Source organism: Salarias fasciatus, chromosome 22, assembly GCF_902148845.1.
Source record: "Salarias fasciatus chromosome 22, fSalaFa1.1, whole genome shotgun sequence".
Taxonomy (NCBI): Eukaryota; Metazoa; Chordata; class Actinopteri; order Blenniiformes; family Blenniidae; genus Salarias; species Salarias fasciatus.
In genome coordinates this window covers 19965611-19988209 of record NC_043765.1, presented here as the reverse complement: position 1 = coordinate 19988209, position 22599 = coordinate 19965611, and the positions used below count along the sequence as shown (strand labels likewise).

The window sequence follows — 22599 nt, the reverse complement described above, 5'->3', positions numbered from 1 at the left end:
GTTCAAATTCACTAGAATTCTAAAAAAAAATTGCATTTCTGTCAAAAACCACCTTTCCATCTTCAGTGAGCTGACTACATTGGTGCTGTTCAGGCAGAAAACCCAGTCTGCATTCGTTCGCACGCTACTCACGTTCTGTCTGTCTCCTGTGAGGTGAGCGAACTCCACCATCTCGTTGCCGAACTGGCTGAAAATCTGCACAAACTCCTGGAAGGTGCTGACTCTCTCCAGATGGTCAAGTGTCACCAGAACCTAGCAGGAGGAGGAAACCAGAGCACGGCGGTGAAAATGAACACTATAGTATAGAAACAGACAAAAAAAAAAAAAAAACCCTGTATGTACAGTATCTTTACCTTGCAACAAACCCAATAATTAAAGCAACTGTACAGGTGACATGTAACATCTACTACTTGCTTATTTCGGTGCTATTCCTGCTCTTCCTTCAGAGATACTGCTGCTTTAATGTGGTATAATTACATCAGTGATGGCCTAAATCAAGGCCTTACATTAAGCACATCCTAACCCACATTTTTATTTAATAGTAGTCTATGCAGCTGCTAATTTGGTTGCAGAGGGCATGCTAGCTGGCAGCGCTAACGCAGAGGCTTTTATCCATGCCGTACAAAGAAGAGGAAGAGATGTAATTGTGTTTGCCAGTAATGGAGAACAGGGGGGCTGTCGACTGTCTGTCTAAACAAGGCTAACCAGTCGTGATTAGCTCCCCCCCCCAACCCCAACCTCCTCTATTTCCATTCTTGGCGCAGCCTCCTGCTACATCCATATCACGCTGTCTGGCAGAGAGCAGAGCCAGGTACGTGGAGAGAGACAGTATCTGGATCTGTGCTTTCATGTGATCATTAAATGTGCTGCCTACCTTCATTTAGGCCCAGAGTACTCCTTAAGAAAGCCCGGGCACGTTTATTAAGCAATAAAGAACTCAGGTTGGACTCTATCAGAGACAGAGCGTGTATGTGTGTGTGTGTAAAAAAAAGGCAATGAAACAACAGATTCGAGTCAAAGTTTCACCTTGTTGCGCGATGTGATGATCTGTTTGATGACGATGCGGTCCGCCAGGACCAGGACTTTAGTGACCGAAGAGAGCAGCAGGCGCGCGGCTTTCACCATGCCCGTCCGGTCGCTGAAAACGGTGAGGCGAGCGTCCGACTGAGGCGGCGTGGCTGATCCAACGTCTGTCAGCTGGGCAATGGCATCACCTGTCAGAGGAGAACGGAGATCAAGCTCGACCTCTGCACTTGTGGATGTCCTGTCTCAGTGACTTTCTGCAGATTGATGAATTGCTATAGCTCTTTCTCTGTTGTCAGTGACTCTGAAACAAACTCCTCCAGCCCTGCAGCTCGGATTGTAACTGTAAGAAATGTGGCCATCGCCCAGCTTCACCTTCCTTTGAATTGATTTTCACACCATGCATCTTTCTTAGGGAGCCCAGAGAGGCTCAGACTTTGATTAACGAGCAGAACTTTTAATTCCCCGTGTTCCTTCCTGTCCCCTGCAATCGTCAGACATGCCCGTATTGGCCGTTCCAGGACGGAGGGCCTGCGCAATTAAGGCTCTAAGAACAACCCGTCTGAGGACAGCAGAGCTGCAAACACACTCATCTTTCAAAACGGCACGATAAGCAACTTTTTTAAACTGTCATCATTGTTTTTCTCCTCTCATCTTGATGCATTTTAGTTCACTCTCTTTCGCTTCAGATGTACAGCACAGAGCTTTGTAATTATGTTTTGAAAAGTTATCATCATCATTAGGACATAAGATCAGTCTACGCGATATCAAAAACAGATCTGATGGCAGCTCTCTTAATTTAGTTCAAAGCGATTTCACTGCACTAGTTCACTGGCATCAAACATTAAAAAAAAAAAAAACATCACAAAAAAGTTACTCCTCACCACCTGTCAGCGAGAATCAGACACAATCTTTCCCAGCCCGGGTGTTATTTATTTCATTTTCTAATGACGAGACATTGTTGTGCATTTGGGAAGATCTGGAAACTGGAAGCAAGACAGCTGTAGCAGAAGTTTATGCATTTCTGTACGAGGAAAAAGACGAGGGCTGAGTTGCTCAAAATTAGCTCCATTATCATCATTACTGTTACTATTTATTCTGAAAAATCAAAATCTTGCTGGGAAAAGGGAACTCCCTCACGCCAACATTTCTGCTTTTGTTACATCAACTCAGTCATAAAGCAGAACTTGTGTGGATCTCAGTCAGTAAACAGAGGGCTTATTGCTCTTTACTGTGGTACTTCACATCACATGACGGAACACAGCAGTCCCTCATTCAGCCGAGCGGTTTGTAAACTGTGCCATCCTGATCCAAACTCTGCTGGCAGGCTTCCTGGGTGCCATTTCAGGGATAAAAAAAAAAAAAAAAAACTTGGACATGCAAAGACAGAGGTTGGCTCGTTCAGACAGCGTGGCAGCATAAACACACCACTCCTCACCTCCAGCGCTGCAGATCATTTCCGGAAGGGATAAAACACAATAACGTCACGCTCAGCACAGTTACACCAGAGCTATGCCAACCTGATCCAAACATAGTCTGCAAGCCATTTGGAGCTTTTCTTCCCTTTCTTTCATGTTCATCGTATTCCAGGTTACAGGAATTTTTAAGCCCAAAAGCCATCACCAAACAGGCCTATCAAGAGGAATGTGTACCGAAAGGAAATCTCAGTGACAGAGCGAGCTTTCCCTTTCACCGGGGTGGGGGTTGCTGGTCGGTATCGGGTCATGCAGCTTGGCCGTCTATTCGGTTTGGCTGGTCTTTCATAAAAAGCAGCACTGGTGAGGAGATTGCATCCGACAGGCTGCTTTACAGCGCCGGCTCCCCGAACCAGTTAAAACACAGGCCTAGTTTACAAAGAACGCTTTGCAGAGAGGGAGGAAATTCAAGGTTTTAGGGCCATGATATACTGATCATCTTCAACATAAAGGCTGTGAATGAACAATTATTATACAATAGATGTTCTAAAAGGAGAAAGACATTTTTTTTAAACTTACAAATAAACATCTGAAAGGCTAATCTGTGATCTTTTCGTCGTGTGTTTAAAATCAGGCAAATTCCAACGCCTGCTGTTACGTTTTGCAACAAGTGTCAGTCAGTGGAGAGCAATAAAATATACCACTTTTACTTCAGCATTTTAATTCTCCCCCGTGGAGAGCATTGTTATAGGTCTTGGCCTTGACTGTGGGGAACTCAAACTTGAATTCTGCTTCCAGCAGGAAGCCGGATCCAATGTAAGAAATGAGCCAAATCCACAGTGCAAGTACAACGTTACAATGAACACACACACTGAAATCCCTGCTGGGGCTTCATGACATCAGTTAAACCTACAATATGCACTGATGTAGTTGGGGATAGCACATGTGACATGACTTACAATGTATGACCAAGCATTAAAATATATGCTATTTTTGTCTCGGTGGGTTGGAATTTGTACAATTTCAACAAACACAACAGCACCTCATATGAATGCCTGCAGCTCCCACCAGCAGGAGAAACAGTTAACTTTGCAGTTTTTTGTTATTTTTTTTCCTTTATTATGCTTGTATTCTGGAATGTTGCCAGCAGGCATGATGTAATGTTGAAATAATTAAGTGAAATACAACTTTTTGTAAACACAGGGCTCCAAAAGTTTCCTGTATTATGTGGACATGCAGAGCATGAATGCAAAGTGTAAAGAAATGTATAATTTAACTGCAATCCAGTCAGTTTTGTGCTACATGCATGTGGAAGTTGATAATGTGCAAAGAAAAAAAATGTGATATTTTGCAGTCCAAGGTAAGCCAAAAGCGCCTCCGTGCTTCAGTATGCAGTATGGAAACTTAAAACATTCTAAAAAAGTAATACCATTTCATGACTTGATATACTTCTCGGTTGAAAATTATACCTATATATCAGTTTATCAGGGAACGCGTATAGTCCTCCTTGAGCTCACGTTTCCTACCTTCCATATCTGACATCTGTAATCACCGCTGATACAGAAAGAAAGAGAGGAACACGGAGTGAACGCGAGAGGCTGAGTGAAACAGAGTTAGAGATGCATCACAGATTGCCTTCACTGACCTCCCTCCATGGATCTCTCCACTGCTCCGATGATGGGTAGCATCTAATTAAACCAGAGCTTGCAGCCTGCTTTTATTTAATTCATTATAGCACACAAGGCTAAAGTCTGCCTGATTAAACTCTCCCTCCAGCTACACGTTAAAGAAACGTCAATCCTTCACTAACCAGCCCCACTCTCTGCTAAAGACTTGAATCTGAAGAGGCTTTTGTTCGCTGCAAAGTATTTCTTCATCTTTCCTTTTTTTTTTTTTTTTTTTAATAAGAGACCAGACAAAAATCAGGTAGCGATTGTTCAGCGTCTGTCAGGAAAACTGCAACAGAAAACTGTGAAAACACCTTTCTGAGAGGAGAGCAAGTACTGGAATACATTAGTCATAGACTGCAACACACACCATTGCAGGCACACAGACAACACACACACACACACACACGCAGTTTCATCAGTCTATTCTCCTCCTCCCACCAGCCACTGTCTTTGTCTGAGTTTTAGTCGTCTTTACAAATCAGGGCTGTGTGAGGATTAAACGCTTTGCTACACAAGCTGGCTGCTCCGACGTAAAGCCATTATCACAGCGCTGCGTCTAAATTCTTATCCAGTGCGATACCGTTTCCGGCCGACTCTGCAGGAGGCCAAATGAGGTCCCTGTTCTATCTGATAAGAGTGGAACTGACAGGTATGAAGAAAAGTTACACCTCTCCAGTGGCGACAACTATCTAAATGGGGACTGTTGGGAGAGATAGCAGGACACATTAGGCTGTATTTTTTTTTTTAGCCTCAACAGAAAAACTTTGCAAAGCAGGAAGAGAAACAAAAAAAACCATCAGCAACTCTTTTCCCAGACTCGATCGCAGTTGAGAGTGCTACTGAGGGGAAAGACGTGTTTTTGTTTTCTTCTCACTGGGAGCCGTTGTTGCCAACTCCCTGACCCTCCAAGCTCAGGCTCAGCTTCTTCAAACCAGCTTTCCACTTAATACTTTATCCATTCGGCAAAATAAATGACCTATTCTGGTTCTCAGGGCAGAGGAATCTCTCGCGGCGCGCATCAAGCGAAAGGGGGACTTCGCTCTGGACAGGTCAAATCATTCACCGCTTAATATATGCATGTTTCAGAGCAGGTGGGAGATGCAGGAAGACAGAGATCGTAAGTTTAAAACAGCTAACTGAAAAAAAGAACACTTTCTGATGGTGACCTCGGGTGGAGACGCACTTCTCAACATGATAAAGACGCCATCAGAGGCTCTGGAAAAAAAAAAGAAAACCTACAACTACTTTAATTCCACCAACAGCCCGACACACACAGTCTTCCAATAACCTTCTATCAGAGTCCATTATGCTCTGCTTTCTAAGCCTGCTTACTGCACCCTTGGGTGCAGCAGCAGCTTTTTTTTTCCACCCAGCTTTCAATCCCAGCCTAATAAAAACAGCATCTTTAGAGCACTCTGGGGAGGTCTTCTCCAGTAATGCTGTTGGACATCAGCCCTGTCTAGTCGAATGGAAATTTGCTGATATTTGATAACACTGTGATGCCAAAAGTTTAAGAAAACAGCAATGAAGAGGATCATGACGGTACTAATTCTTTGAAATGAAGACCCCTAACACACGCTCTGACAGCCAAAAAAAAACTAAAAGGCGGTGAGGTTCAAACCTACCTGCCCGGCGCGCCTCGAAGCAGGCTTGCCCCATCTCGTCCTTCAGCTCATGGTTCTCGGCAGCGATGGCCTCGCCGACGGAGACGAAGCGGCCCACGGCCACGCTCACTGCCTGTCCCACCCTGTGTATAGCTGCCAGGGTGCGCTCCGACTTCTTTGGCTTGTCTTTATGGTTGATCAGAGTCGTGATCTGCAGGAATGTGTAAGGGGGGGGGCAAGATGTTTGTGTCAGAAAACAGATTGAAGATGTGTCAGCGGTGCTTTTCTTTCACAGACAAGAAAGAAGGATGTTGGCAAATCATGATAAATAAATAAGCAGGCAGAAAAACAAACTGAAACCTCAACAATGATAAGGATTACAGCAATTTATGAGGCTGTTGAACTATAAGTTTGATTGTGGAGCATCGGGGAGCCGATCCCATGAGGCTACGGGGTGACACATCCACACATCTTCTATGATACACACGAACAAGACAATCCACCGCTGGGCACACAGGAAAACACACACTGAACTCAGGTGGGTCCTCTTAGTGGTAATTGAGGACATCAATTATGAATGAGTTGAGCCAATTATCACCAGTTATTTATCGATTGCTTGTACTTGCTCCAGCTGTTACCATTGCGTGGATGTGTGTGTGTGTGTGTGTGTGTGTGTGTGTGTGCATCTGCCGGCACAGTCCTGTGTGTCTGTTTGCGCCAAACCATTTGGGTCAGGAAGTGGTGGGTGGTGGTTTTAATTGGTTCATGGCTGCAGGTGGTCCAAGTGGGGAATCTTTTACAGTAAAGCCTTTGTGGGCTTCAGAGCTCAGATGGCTGTTTGAAGGAGCAGCATCCTGACACAGGAATGCAACTCTCTCCAGGCTGTCGCTTCTCTTTCTCTCCTCACAAAAGAATCTGAATGAAACACTCCGAGATGCGTTCAGATTTATTTTGAAAGACTATCACAGAATTAACCCTCGGAGAGCCGACTTGCCACAGATCAACCCCTCGCACGGGAAAGGGAAAGAGTGAAGCGATCACATTCAGCAGTGCAACGTGCAGCAAACTGAATCTCTACATGTGGGACCGAAATACACTGATTCACACACACACACACATCTTACGCAGTAAGAGGAGCATTTGTTCCCCATGATTTACACAACAATCAGGACGCCTTCTCCCAACCGTGTGCCACTGTGCCGACGTCTGAATTCTGCCGAGTCAGCATTCTTTTCCGAGCCGCTCTCCTGTGAGGCCTGACCCACATTTAATCTGTACATCACACATCATCCTCCAATGACAGCTTTTTCAAGGACCACTGAGTCGCACAGAATGAGTCTGACATGTTTAACAGGGATCAAAGTGCTGCTCTGCATAGCAAGTCTGGACCACTGTGGTACGAGAGCATCAAACAGATTAAATATTAACACCAAGGCTTGTTTTTACTCGCTTTTTTTTTTTGGGAGAAAATATTGTTTTTTTATGCTTAGTTGGCAGTATTTTTTTTTAAATCAATGAATTCATTCATGTTAAAATTTAAATGCAGATTTGAAGGACACAAATTTCACTATTGGGTCAAGTTTCGAAATATTACCTTGTCAATGAAACATTGTCACTGCATTGCATCCTAATAATATATTAACTCTGATGATGAAGGTTAAGAGCACGCACCACACCAGAATCACCGTTAAACTCGTCCCTGCTGGATTTTTTTTAAGCGACACGACCCGTTGAGCACAGGTTCCATCTCAGCCGTCTTCACATTTGGCTTCTGCAGCCATGACACACACACACACACACACACACACACACACACACACACACACACACACACACACACACACACACACACACACACACACACACACACACACACACACACACACACACACAGACACAGACACAGACACAGACACAGACACAGACACAGACACACACACACACACACACACACACACACACACACACACACACACACAAAGCCAGTCTGCTGGTACCTCCAGCCTTCGGGGCTTTGTTGGCTCTCAGGATCGAGGAGCCAGACGCCCAGCAAAGAAAAGCACAGCTGTCATTTCTGGATCGAGCAGGAGTGCTGGTTCAGGATACGACGACACTGATTTTAAATATTCTCACTCAAATATAAAGACATGAACACAAATTGAAAAAAGTGGAAAAATGTGAAGCAATTACTAATGATTTTTTTCTATATACAGTATATATTCAAGTTGTTCATCAAGTATGTAAATCTGATGTGAAATAATGAGTTTAAACAGGTTATTAAACAAAAACAGAAGCGAGACTTCACTAAAACAAGGCGAATGTTTGTTTTGACGTAATCCAGAACACGGTGTGCTGTGGCCAAGCTATCAATCCAGCAAATGAAGGCCACAAAGGTGCTTAAAGGTATGACGAAAGACTGCAGTTGTGGCAACACGCATGTTTACAGGAGAAGGACATAATGAGCAGCGTGAGCTGCTCTGATGAGAAGCTGAATAAATGCCACAGGAATGCTTGAAATAAACCCACCGCAACCCCGCTGCTGCCTTTGTTTCTCCTACCGACTCTCCTGTACTTTTGTTCCGTTACCTGTCACATCACGTATCATTCTCCCATTTCGCCCGGCGAGCTTTCCCTCCCGCGAGGTCAGAGTTTTTTTTCCAATGACTCATCCGCACACAGAGCAGGATAGTCCTTCTGAAACCACCTGTGCCAGCTGGCCGGACAATATGCAAGAAGGAATCGGGGGCGCCGTGACACACACGACTCGCACTCGCGCTCTGTTGTTCGATCTCAGGTGGAAATCAAGTTACACAACAGACACGGCTCTTGAGATGTAAAGCAGACATCTTTCACTGTGCCGTCTGTTTGTTAATAAAGCATGTGTGATATTTCAGAGGAGGGGAGAGCAAGCTAATGGTGACGCACATGAACCCTCAGGCTGGCGCACTTCCAAAAACAAGTCTCCAACAGAGCAGAGGGCATGAGAGAGGACGGGCGACTTGTCAGTAAAAACAATGAGGACGACAGAAAATGAGGACGGCAGATGCAAAATGATGGGAGAAAAACACACCTATATAGATCTTCTTGAGAGGCAGCTGAGTTTGACATGGTTGGCTTAACAAGGGTAACATAGTGGGTCTGTGAAACAGAAATATATATTCATGTGTGTGAATTACAGAAAGAGGGCCGAGAGGAGCCACTGCCTGGGATTTCCCCCGTTAGGGATTACTAGGTGGGTACACTGGCTGGCCTGTGCAAACAGGAACAGAGCAGGGAGGAGAAAACATAATATTGATACAGTGCCATCACAGAAGAGAGGCCCCTTTGTTTGTGTATGTCTCAAAAACACTTGTGTCAGGCTCACGGTGCAGAAACTGAGTTCATGTTTGGATCACATTTGTACCTAAATCCTCCAACAAGCAGAGTCAGGAACTGCATTTTTGTTATTTTTTTTTAACGAAACACTGAATTTCATTTAAGGTTTTGTTGAATTCTGTTTTCTCGCCACTGGCAGCATTGAGGAGCAATGTTTTTCCAAGTGGAGCTTGCTTTGTGTGATGCATTCTCACAAGGATGCAGGCGCTGCCATGCAACATGAAATAAATCCCTGCTGCAAGAGTGGTGACAGTCCTGCGTTAAGGAATGCAGCAGTGTTCAAACAATGAAGAAGAAGTAGAAAACAAACAAAAAAAATCTCAATTTGAAGACAGTTATAGCTTTGAAAAGGCATTTAAATTGTATGTTACGCCTCAAGAATCCACATATATGTTTACGAATAAATCTAGAAAGACACACAAAGTCAAACTTCACACTAACGTTCCTTACAGACAGCTGCTCCCATCACTGGAGCTGCTTCCCAAAAGTTACAGGGCCACAGTGCATTTCATATTTCACGCCTGCCTATATATGCGCCTTTTCAGTTCACTGTTGAACTCACAGCCTCTCTATACCACACCGCTGCGCTCTGGTGCATTACAGCAGCGCTCCAATACCAATGAGCCCGATCAACCGAGCGGCGCCCAATCCGAGGCCCGCGAGTCCCGCTGAGGATCTGACACAGAGAGAAATCTGTTAAATAAGCACAAATGTTGCTTCAGATGCAAAGCCAGAAGCACAACAGATTTGTTTATTGACGTGGGATGAGAGAATACCTCCACAGGCTGGTTGATAAAAAGGAAACCGACTCCTTCCTGGTTTTGTCGAGTTCCCAGTTCTACACTGGCTGCGATACAAAGATATCCACCGCAGAGAAAAAAATAGCTTCATGCGATTTGACAAAAAATGCAGTGGCTGGGATGTATATGGTGATTTGTCGGTGTTATTTTCTCACTTTGCCCCAGAAAACACTTCCCCTTCTCAATACAACAGGAAGTTCTCCTAAACACTCTTATCCTCTTCTCATGAGTTTCTCCCTCTTGGTGCTCAACCAGTTAATTCTCAACCATTCAACTCTCATCTCTTTGTTGTGTATAATTAGGATGACAATTACAAGGCCATAAAAAGCATCAGCAGCAACTAACTCCGAGCAACACAATGCACAAATGCGCCGGTTAGCGCTAAATCAGGACCAACACCTCAAGGACACAGAGGCTGACTATAAATCAGAGCGTAACAAAAGCTGGAAACATTTGTGGCTGCCTCCCATGGCTACTGACTGACTTCCACTGAATAGCAATGCTTGGAGAAAGTTTTATCGGAGCCATTATCTCTGCTCTGTCCAATTTTTTCCTCCTTTCTCAAAAAAAAAAAAAGTGCCGATAAATAGGTGTGGCTCTGGGAAAAAAAAAAAAGTGAATTACCCAACGCAAATCAATTTGAAGTCTTTCCTCCCGAGGGGAATTTGTGTCAGTCCTGTTATTTAATAACTTAAAAAAAAAAAAAAAAAGTCCTTTCAACAGAACCAGCCAGATAAAAGTGAGCGTGAACACGTCGATCCCGGAGGCCTGGCGGGGGATTGTTATTAAATGCATATTGTAGATGTTCATCACGACTGCTTGCTTGGCAGGCTTTCCCTTGGCCTGCTTATTTGTCTAATTTATATCTGTGATTTCCTTTCAGCCAGACTGGGCCTGCTGGGACCACCAGGCTGCAAAGTGAATTTTATTTAACTTACACGCACACACACACAAAAAAAAAAAAAACATTAGAAACACATTTCTAAGGAAATTACAACACATTCATCTATCAGGGGAAAATATATGAGTGTGAGTCACAGCACGAACATGGTTCATCCATCAGGGATAATGCTGCGGCTCTGTTTTGTTTATATAATGTGGCTTTTTCTGCACCTGTGCTGCAGTCGGCCCCCTTTCCTCGGAATTAAATCGAGGGGTCTTTTTGTGGACGGCTTGTCTTTTCTGTGTGTGCGTGGATTTTCTCGGGGAAATTCCAATTTTTTTTCCTACTCTACAAATGTGACCCTAATTAACCTGTAAGTGTGAATGTGAGTATGTGTGAGTCTGACTCTATCCTGTGAACCGGTGACCTTTCCAAGGCGTACCATCCTTCAACCACGACCCGGTGGGATCAAGTTCTCCATAACCCCAAGTTGGACGCAGCTAAAGACGGATGAATGGAAGCGAGTCTTCGCAGACATAAACACTTGGAAGCAGCACGGTTCATACATAGGAAGAAAATAATTGGACAGTGCAGTGAGCAGAGAAAAAGGGACAAAACTAGGAAACAAAAAAAAAAAAAAAAAAAAGCAGGGGACGAACATCTTCTGTAGGAACTTACGTAACTCCATCCTGGCATACACATCTCATTACGTTAACTCAACAGCATATGCATCACTTTGTAAAATAAGAAAACAAATACTTCCAGATCTCATTTCAGCCAATTACAGCACAAAGGGATCATTGTTGAAGGGAGAACTACGTTCAGAAGGACGCCATGAGTGTTTGCCTCGTTCATGTGGATTTCTCCAAAAAGGTTTCCAGGCTTAACTTTTGTTTTTAAATCTGAACTGTGGTACCTTTGAACAAGCCCAAGTGTTCAGTTTGGTCTCCGCTGCAGCGAGGAGAGACGTGGCCGGGTTTTCACTGGGGACTAGGCGAGGGCGGGCGGGGGGGGAAGACTTTGAGAGGAAAGGGATGAAAGTCGCACTGAACACGCACTTTAATGGGCGAGCAAATTCCTTCCAAATTGGCCACGGGCAAACAGGAGTCCGATGCCGCACTGGTGAAAAGCCGGACTTGAGAATATGAGGAGACATAAAGGGAGACTAGTTAGGGGAGAGCAGAGCAGATGCAGATTGAAGGGAGGGAAGAGAATAAAGGAGAAGGACATGTCACATCTCCCTCACGTTTCACCTTGTGTTCTCTCCTTCCTCACAGAATTTCTTGTGTCTCCTCTTTAAAAAAAAAAAAAAAAAAAAAAAAATCCTCTCCCTTGTGGCTTCGGCACTCTTTCTTTCTCGCCTTCATCTTCCTCTGCTCTATCAGCCTCCTGTGCACAGTAAGTGATTGAAGCGTGTCCCCTGAGCTGCACTGCTGCAGCACACTCCAGTAACAGCTTGCGATGCTTAAGCTGCATCCTTTAGGGTTCACTGTATCGCCACGTGAGCACGCCAGCAGAAACATTCACGAGTTCAGCCACTGCGCCATCCCGGCTCTCTCGCTGCAATAAAGTTGGAGAGCATTGGCTCCTTTATTCTCCGGTGAAACTAATCCACTCAAAGGTCATAATTTTAAGCACACACACTGACAAAGTGAGAAAGCGACCGTGCAAAATATAACAACCTGTTTAATGCTCTTTCAGCTGCTTTCACACACAATGGGAAGCGTTGCAGATTCAGTTACTGGGAGAAAAAAAATGAAATGCAGCACACACAAAAGAAAAAAAGCCTTCTGGTTTACCTTGTTAAATTATATCCACAACGCTGTGGTTTAATTTAGCATTAAAGCCGACCCAAACCACCTCCACATGGAGTCCTGACTGGTCATGCATTCTTTTGGAAGTCACACCTTAAATTCAGAACTATTTCCATGTTACACTCTCTCTCTCTCTCTCACGTGCATGAACCCACAAACACATGCACACAAAAAATTTTAAAGTTTGAAACGATTCTTAAAGCGTCAACATAATAAAGAAAAGCACAATGGAAATATTTCACTCAGTCCTGACTTGGCATAAGGTTTTGCCTACACAAATAAACGAACCTAAGATAAAAGTGAGAGACATCCCACATGTTTTCTGTTATTTAAAGAAAGAAAAACTGTTTTTTTCACAAAGTCTGTTTGGATGCTCTCCTAATGATTTCATAACCACAATAAATACTATTTTAATAAGTCAGTGCAGGGGACTGGGAAGTTGGGAGGCAGAGGGAAAAAAAAAGTGAAAGTGAGTCTTATCGGCTCAGACAGACTCTAAGCTATTTGTAATGAACCTATGGAGCTCACAGAGAGAAGTGGAGCATCACTCTTCTCTCCCCCCTCTATCTGCCTTCAAATGAGCCTCATAGCAGCCTCTGCGCAGGACTTTAAAATGTTGCTCCCAACTCGTGGGGAACTCATTCTCACACTGCATTATGGCACATTGGAAAATGGTGAAATTTAAGAATCTATGTTTGAGTCAGATACAAACTCATTTTCATTTTCAACTCAATTCACAGAAAGAACATGCAAACTCCAAGCTCCGATTCTAATCACGGATAGTGTGTCTGTGTGTCTAACCATTACATCACAGTTGTTTTATTTACTAAAGCTCAATGCTATTTTCAGCTAGACATGAGACTTAATGAAATGTTTGCGTTGTCCAAAGAGTCAAGTGTCAATAACATAAAACATTTTCTTCATGTGTAAATATACATAGCTGTAAAAATACATCACTGCTCGAGTCAGCTGTAATTTGGCAGCTTTGTTTTGTTTTTGGCAGCGTTGTCATCTGTCGGTGATCCTGCGGCTCCCAGAGCCAGTCTTCTGTTTGATTAAAGTCTGGGCGGCGGAGAGAGCGTCGGCAAACATGACGGGCAAAGAAAGCGGGTGACATGTGACAAAGGTTACAAATCAGAAGACGAGCGCGTCACATGAACCTTAGCCGACTCGCTCGCTCGCGTACGCCGGCACGCATTGGGCCAGCGAGACAGACGAGCGTGCGGGGACGCTGATGGAGGCGGACAGACAGAAGTGGGGGGAGTAATGAGGCTTGCAGATACGTAGGCGGGCGGACGGGGAGAGAAACGGACAGTGAGGACCACCGCGGCGGAATACGGGGCGGCAGCCGAGTTTGGAAATCTATCAGACTCTAACTGGTTGGAGGTGTTTGAGAAAAGGGCACCGTTTGGCCTTCAGGCTTTGGCTCGGCAATCAGAGTTGACATTTGAATATGTGGACAGGCAGAGTGAATCCACGGCAAACATCAAGGAGGAAGGTTATCGCTGATGAATAATAACTGGCTGTGTACCAAAGCGTATAACAGATCACTTAAGGAGGACACTGACCCCCGATAGAGCGCCGTGTTTCCTTCCTGACCCAGAGTGAATCACACTGAATCTGTTGTTCTGTTTGAGTTACAATCAGCCGGGGCTCGACTTTTTTTTTTTTCCTTTATTTAATAAAAAAGTAAGTTTTCTTTAAACTTCAATAAAATATGAAGGTCCATAAAGCACAACTGTCAATGTACATCAGGAACCATCCGATAAAACAACAAGCTAATGAGATTACAAGTCTGCACAGACGTACTACCGGCTTTGACGAAGTTTTGCTTTTTGCGGTACACATTTCTACTAAAATCAGAGCGGAGATTTCAATCGAAGTGCCCTTATCTGTCATATATATATTCGCCAGCAAGAAAACAACAATTATCTGTTGTTATCGCTACACTGCATGAAGTGATAACAACAGATCTTTCTTTTTGGGGAGACGCTTCTCATTTTTTTAAGGATTAAAAAATGAAGAATGATGAAACCGAGATCCATTCTGTCTGGGCTTTATTTCCCCCCCTCACATAAACACTGCTGGCTCACTGTCTGGCATACGTAGTGTTGAGACTGTGGGTTTTGGTCTCCACCTTGATGTGGAGCTCGCAGTATGAAGCAATGTGCAGTTCACGCTGTAGCTTCAGACTGACTGTCTACTTTATTCAGTGACAAAAGCAATTTACGTGAAGTTGGAGAGAGATAGTGTTTTTCTGGAGAGAGAGCCTATTTTTACCAGCGAAATATGCCACGGGTGCTGTCAGAGCACGCTGTGTGTGGCGCATGTGACACAGGACTCCGCCATATGGAAGGAGATGGTGAATACATTACTGGTTAAAACATGTTTCCCTGCTCTTCAGACCACAGCAGCATGCCAAGGCCGGAGTATCCGCACAGAAGCTCAGTGGCAGCATGAAGAAAAGACAGCCCTGAAAACACACACACACACACACACACACACACACACACACACACACACACACACACACACACACACCACACACACACACACACCACACACACACACACACCACACACACACACACACACATACACACACAAAACTATTCAGCTCAGCACAATACATCTTTTCATTCCTCCTTGCTCACGTAATTCTCTGGATAGTAGGTGGGAGGGAGACGGAGGGAGACCGAAACACAGAGAGAGACAAAGAGAAAGTCAGGGAGAGGGTCAAGCAAGGAGAGTGGAGATCTACCCTGAACAAAGCCTAACTGCTGGGTCAAGCCTGCTCCCGTTGGCCTCGCGGTTCACCGGCTTCCCTTCTGCGCCGTACCTGGGGAAGCAGCCCAGGAATATACTGCGGGGGTCAGGATCAGATGCAGAGCAGCCCGAGGCGGCGCCTCACCTCGGCATCAGGACCTACTTACACCAAGCTTTTCATGCTCTGACGGCGTCTCCTCGGTGCCCTCAACATCTACTAACAGCTGCAGTGTGTTTATTAGGGACCGAGCCCGAGGGCGAGGTGGCCTCAACTGAGGCCACCTTGCCTGAGGGCAAGGCCTCTATTGTTCTTCGTCCGTTTGTTTCCCCTATTATTATTATTATTTTACTGACGCACTCAAGCACTAATTTGACCCCCTAAACATGCATGAAAACTCACCAAATTTGGCACGCACATGTGGACCGGTGGACCACTTGATAAAATTAAAAAATTAACCCCATAACCCCATCCGCTCTCTAGCGCCACCTAGAAACAGTAAAATGGGCGCCACGGCCCACAGGAATGTCGCAGAGAGATCAAACCACCGCTCACGCGTTCGTCTCCTCGAGATCTATAAATAACGACCTAGATAATTTTCACGTAAATGCAACAGGAAGTCCGCTATTTCCCTTTCAGTGTAAAATTTGGCAAAAAATGACTCCTCCTTTAAAAATTATCTGCTCTGAGACCGCTTGTCGCAGAAACGTCAGGTTGGTGCCAAATAAAAGAGGACAAGCTTCTCTTCCGACGATGTTCAAAACTTTTTCAAAAGTCTCAGGGTGTGGATTTTATTAACCCTTAAAGTTTGAAGTCTGAAAACGCACTTGCAACACTACAATGGACAGTGCGACCCGCACGAATGCCGCAGAGAAATAAAATCAACATGGATGAGTTCGTCTCATCGAGCTCTACAATTTACCAAGAGACATACCTATACCTAAAGTGAACAGGAAGTCCGCTATTTCCCTTTCACTGTAAAATTTGAGAAAAAAAAAACTCCTGCGCTGCGGCCTGTGGGAATGTCTTAGAGAGATCAAACCAATTCCTCAAGTGTTTGTATCATCAAGATCTAAAAATCATCCATTGACATGCATTACCTAAATCAAACAGGAAGTCCGCTATTTCCCTTTCAAAGTAAAAAACACTTCTCAAGAAAACGTTATACCACTCAAGACCATTTGTTGTACAGATGTCAGAGTAGCGTGGCCTGATAGAGGACAAGTTTCTCTACAAACGATGTGCACAACGTTTTCAAAAGTCACACGGTGTGGATTTTATCAGCCCTTCAAAATAAAAGTCATATTTTTGAAAAAATGGCCGCTGTGGCCCGTAGGAATGTCGTAGACAGATCAAACCAATTGCTCATATGTTTGTCTGATCAAGATCTAAAAATCTTCCATTGACATGCATTACCTAAATCAAACAGGAAGTCTGCTATTTCCCTTTCAAAGTAAAAATCACTCCTCATTTAAAAATTATCTTGTCCGAGACCATTTGTCGCAGAGACGTCAAAGTAATGCGGCCTGAAAGAGGAGAAGCTTCTCTACAAACGATGTTTCAAACTTTGTCAAAAGTCACACGGTGTGGATTTTATATGCCCTTCAAAATAAAAGTCACATTTTTGGAAAAAATGGCCGCTGCAGCCCGTAGGAATGTCGTAGAGAGATAAAACCAATTGCTCATGTGTTCATCTCATCGAGATCTAAAAATCACCCATTGACAACAATAACCTAAATCCAACAGGAAGTCCACTACTGACCATATATGGGCATGCAGTGCAGTCGACAGCAGCTGTCATTAAAGGGTACATATGATGCTATTTTTCAGTCATGTCATATAGGTCTCTGAAGGCCAAAAACATAGTATTCAACCTTCTTTACAACAAATTCATCCTTCTTTCAGAGTTTCAGCGATGTAAGAAGTCACTCTCGGAGCTTCAGTGCGGGAAGCTCCATTGCCGTGGCCCCCACTGAATCGGTTGGATCTAAATAACTTCTGAAGGACTCCAAGCTGCATGATGTTTGTCTGAGTGAATAAATGAGCAGGCACACACCTATAAATAATGTCCAGGTGTCAAAAAACCAAATAAAAGCAAACAATTCATTCCAAAGAAAAGCCCAATTACAACAAGACATGAGGTCAAGTCATGAAAATGAATGTTCATGTAGTGGCAAGGTTCCCAATGACTGAGACTTCAGTGCTAACAGCTACATGTTAGCGGATGAGACATGCTAACAGCTACATGTCAGCGGATGAGAGATGCTAATACCTTCAGGTTAGTGGAAGACAGATGCTAATATCTACATGTTAATGGATTGGAGATGCTAATAACTCCATGTTAGTGGGTGACAGATGCTAACAGCTACATGTAAGTGGATGGGACATGCTAACAACTACATGTTAGTGGATGTGAGATGCTAACAGCTACATGTTAGTGGATGGGAGATGCTAACAACTCCATGTTCGGTGACAGGGTGCTGGAAGTCTATGGAGGAGCAAGGTTCCCAGTGACCTGGACTTCGGTCATCAAGGTACGAGGACGACCTCAGTCGGGCCACCTTGCCAGAGGGCGAGGTCCCGTCCAATGCCGCTTGCGGCTTTATATATATTTTCTTTTCTATATTTCAAAAATGCACAAACACACTTTTCACACTATCGGGATGAGACGGATTTCTAGAATGCACTGAAAAACATAAGATTTAAAAAAAACCTTAGAAATCATTTCCCCATAGGATTAACAAAGAATTACTGTAGATTAAAGCAGAGCGTAAACCTGCTTTTCATGCTCAGCTCTCCACTGTTACCCTGGAGGATCTGATCTCAGTTCCAGCCACGACGCCTGAATGACAAACCGTTTAATCATTATTCTGATAAAGGACCATATGCTGTAGAAACTGTCGCTTTTGCTCTCATTTCACTTAGATCTTCCAAGGTGACCATGACATTCCCATTCTATCTGAGATGCCATCTAGCCATTCAGTAGTTAAGTGAGAGGTTTCCCTGCCTGATTAAAAGCACTATACTTCCCCCCTATTTCAGCATTTTGTTGCCCCATGACACAACTGCAAGTGTTACTGTATTGTGCATCATCTTCTCTTTGTGTGAGTAAACCGAGTCAGGCTTTGCTAAATTAGCTGACTCACCACGAAGCCACCTTGAATATAATGAAAAATGCAGATTTATTTCACTGGACACAGCTCTTAAAGCGATTTCACAATGGGTATGTAAATTCAAATATTTATTTTTATGTGGAAAATGCTGACCCCTGTAATTTTTCTTGTTGGCTCAGCCTTTGAAAGAACGCCAAAAACACATAAATCATAAGAAGAGAGAGTAAGTCAAATGTTAGATCCGAACATATTTTGAGCCTGACCTGAAGTAAGCAGGTCTTTCTTATGCAACTGCTGTGATTGTGACGGGGCAATGGGCTCAACACCACAGACGATGAGCTCCGTCTGCCCACGTGTGGGCCGAGAAGCCAAGGCGAAGCAGCAGACGAGATTGCAAAGTTGGCACAGAGCAGGCGAACCGATAAACACAGCTCATATTTTCCTAGGGACCATTTGCTGTCAAATAAACGACAAATACAATCCCAATTACTGCCCGGTTTGGCATTGATCCTTGGTGTTCTGCCACGGTTCAAGTGTTCAGAGCCTCTGTGAAACTTCTCAGAGACGAATTTCCAAACAGAGGGTTGAAAACATGTCTCGGGGTTTCCAGATTACATTTTTGTGATCGTTTCACACAGAGCAGCATCTCTGGGGCTTGGCAGCAGACTGGCTTACCATTTTGTGTGCTATAGCTGGGAAGTGTTTCCACACAGGAAGGAGAAGCTCAAAGGGAAGTGGGGGGGGGGGCGAAAAAAAAAAAAAGGCAGTGTGCTACCTGGTACTCCATCACTGCTGTCTAAAAGTAATGGGAAATCTATCAAGTCTTAAGTGGGCCCACCGAGCGTGCTGAGCGAAGAGCTCTGCAGAGCTACTCCGAGCGGAGCTGAGGTGGAGGCAGTTTATGGCATGACAAATTTCGACAAGCCAAATTAAACCAGCAGTTAGTAAAACATTCGCCTTTTATTTGTAAAGACCATAAAACTGTTTTTCTAACTGTTGGTGCTCAAATGAAACGGAGACAGACAAGGTGAAGATGGGGGGAGGAGAAAAAAAAAAAAAACCCCACAATGACCCGGTTTGTTTGTACAAGAACTGACAGGAGCACAGAATATCTCCTGAAACGAAGCACTGCTACAGTGTAATCAGTCAGGCCGATATGAGGTGCAGGAAGCCCAGAGGAACCAGCAGCTGATAACGGGGGATGATAAACCTGGGAGAAAAACAGATGGACAGCTGTGATGGAGAGATAGGCAGGAAAATGGCAGAGAGGACACAGCAACCAAGGAAAGGCAGCAAACAGCTGAAACCGAGAGAAACAACCAGTCTGGCAGAGAGAAACTACAGAACAAACAAAGTGTAATGTATCTTCATCAGCAAACTCTACTTTATCTGAAAACTTTGCTCTCGTTCAGTTAAGAGTAGCACTTAGAATGGACAGGACGAGGCACTGTTAGCGAGACTGACCTCTGATACAGTGGTCCTTGAAGCGGGGGGGGGGGTTAGACAAACACAACATGTCTGTGGATCAATTTTTGCTCTGTTAACCACAATCCAAGGTTAACTAAGACAGGAATGGGCTGAGAAGGAAATCGATCTATTGTGTTTGCTGACCACCAGACCATGACTCAAACTCCCGTTGTGGAGCACCGCCTGGTTTCTGCTGTGAAACCCAAACAATAATAGGAATTTTATCAAATCTGTCCTAAGCTATGATTGTGCAAGATAAATCTAAAAGCGGTGCCCTTTATGAGCTCGGTCTAAAAGCCCATCAAAAGACCCACCGCGCCTCGTCTGCCTCTGTGAATGTCCATCCATTCGATACCTTCGACTTCCCAGCCTCTTTAAAAACATTGCATCGCCTCTCGTTAATGAGCTTTTCAGAGGAACAGTTGAGCATTTGTAGTTTACATGGATGCGTTCTGAGCCAAACACAAAGCAGGGTAGGTCTGCTGTCAAATGGAAAATAAATCCATAAATCTCTTTTGGTGTATCATTAGTGCAGATTTAGCTGACAAACATTTTCCTTCCAGTGTGCAGATGATAACAGCTGCAATGCAGCTGACCACCACACACAACGACAGAACTAATAAATATTCCCAAGGAAGTGAAAGACCAAAGCACACACGTCCTTGTTTTTATCATAAAAATGTAAATCTTAATGCTTTAAGGTACGTGGTAAAGAGTACATTAAACAGATCTCCCGGAGTGTGAAGCAAGTCAAGTCAGCATGTAACAACCGCAAATCAGGCAGAAAACACTGAATTTCTCACTTGGATCTTTCTGTACTATTTACTGCAGTGAAGCCAATACAGCAGGCCTGACGGCAGCGACATCTTTGATGTAGACAAGTTTTTGCAAAACATCCAAGACCCAATATCAAAGACCTTCCCAGTCCAGGCAGCAGGCGATGCAGATGAGATCCCACCCATTTGGAAATGTACACCGTATGCAGCCACGGATTTCTCCAGGCTACACTGGGCTCTTTGTTCCAAGGGAGACCAGGTTATTTCATAGCGCTGCTCGCTTCTTGCTTTCCCCAGAACGAGGAAATGGTAGTTGTTTAATCTGGCAAGGAAATGGAACCTAGCAAAGGAAGCGGAGCACAGCAGGGAAGCATTGGGACATCGCATGTGACAGCTGTGTGTGAGGTCTTCAAAGTCTCAATCAGATTCAGCAGCTGGCAGCGTTCGGGGGAAAGTTTACAACTTCCAAACGGCGTGCCTCACGAGCCCGCGTGCTTTACAGTCCGATTTAGTTTCACTTAGTGAGACGTTTGGCTCTGCAACTGAAAAATCATATCAGCAAAGGAACAGAAATGCATCTGTGGAGGGTTTCACATAAAGACGCGGCCTGTTGTTGCAGTGATTCAGGAGGCCAAAATTTACAGTTATTGAATAGCTAAATCCTATAATCTCAAGGTGATTGCTATTATGTGTTGTGCACGAGAGATGACAGACTGCACACACTGAACCGTAAAATCAGCTTCACGCTACAGGTTCAATAATTCAGATCAGTTTCACCTTGATATGATGAAACACCCTCCGAAGCAACAAGTGGAACTACTGCAAAAAAAAATGCCCTGGCTGTGACTAATCTTTCTCTTTGAAATCTTTCAAAAGAATAAAAAAAAAACACAATGTGGCCCAGAGCAGTGTTTCTACTCGTGTTATCTTAAGACAAACTTTGATTATCACCAACATTTTTTGTGTTGTTAAAACTTGATATGGAGGCATGTGAAAGGGCACACTCGAGCTCCTGATGAGACTCTGTTGTGTTCTTCATCCTGCTGTTTAATTATCTCAGCGAGACTGATGAGCAGCAGTGAAAAGAGGTGGAACTGTTAATCAAAGCAACCTGTCATTGATGCGTCTCCATATCAATCATCTCCCTGCAAGTCTGGGATGAAAACCACACGAGGATGTCAAAACAATTGAGATGTTTTGAACCTCAGTCTTTTCAGCGTCATCAGCTCGGTTTGCAAAACAGAACTCACAGGATAACACCGCGTCTGGATATAATAACACTCCCAAGAAAAACATCTGTCCTCCAGTCACTTTCCTTAGATTCAACCTTGCGGGACGACAACACTCCGTCCAGCTAACCTGGAAGTGCGAACAATACGACCGAGCCAATGGCAAGCTGGCCCCCCCGCCCCAAGGTTGTCCTCCTCACGCTGAGCCGTGTTTAATGACTGAGTAATTGTATAAAGTCCTCAACAGGATAATCCCAACTGCTTGCCAACTCAGCCACGAAAACATTCCATCAGTCATCATGATGGGTAATTACAAGTAATGGACAAATAATAGTGTGCGGTGAACAGTGTGTGAATGTGGCTTTAGCCAGGCGGTGTGACAGCCGCTCTCAGCGATACCATGTTCAGCAGAATAAAAAGGATGGACTGCATTAGTTTGCTCGGAGGGTGCTGACCTGATACACCTGATGGTGGCCTATTACGGACTTAATATATGTTGCTTTTGCTGAATACAAATGCTAAGACGGCCTATTTTGTTTCTGTGTCCTCTGCGAGGAGCAAATTGAATAAAGAGAAGTGTCTTTTAGCGCTAAAATAACTGATAAGCTGGCAGCAGGACTGCAGTCCTCTCAGTTTTCAAAACTGAAATTTCCTCTTGGTTAAAGAA

The 22599-nt window shown here is 44.2% G+C and overlaps 1 protein-coding gene across 1 annotated transcript in view; it reads right to left on the bottom strand.

Moving 5' to 3' along the window:
* ctnnal1 (catenin (cadherin-associated protein), alpha-like 1) overlaps positions 1 to 22599 on the bottom strand; it is a 48051-nt gene that overhangs the window by 13522 nt on the left and 11930 nt on the right. The window contains exons 2-4 of the mRNA XM_030120693.1: positions 5734 to 5923; positions 1027 to 1214; positions 133 to 252 (exon numbers count right to left, since the gene is read on the bottom strand). Of these exons, the coding sequence (XP_029976553.1) occupies positions 133 to 252; positions 1027 to 1214; positions 5734 to 5923 (498 nt within the window). The remainder of the gene's footprint in view (positions 1 to 132; positions 253 to 1026; positions 1215 to 5733; positions 5924 to 22599) is intronic.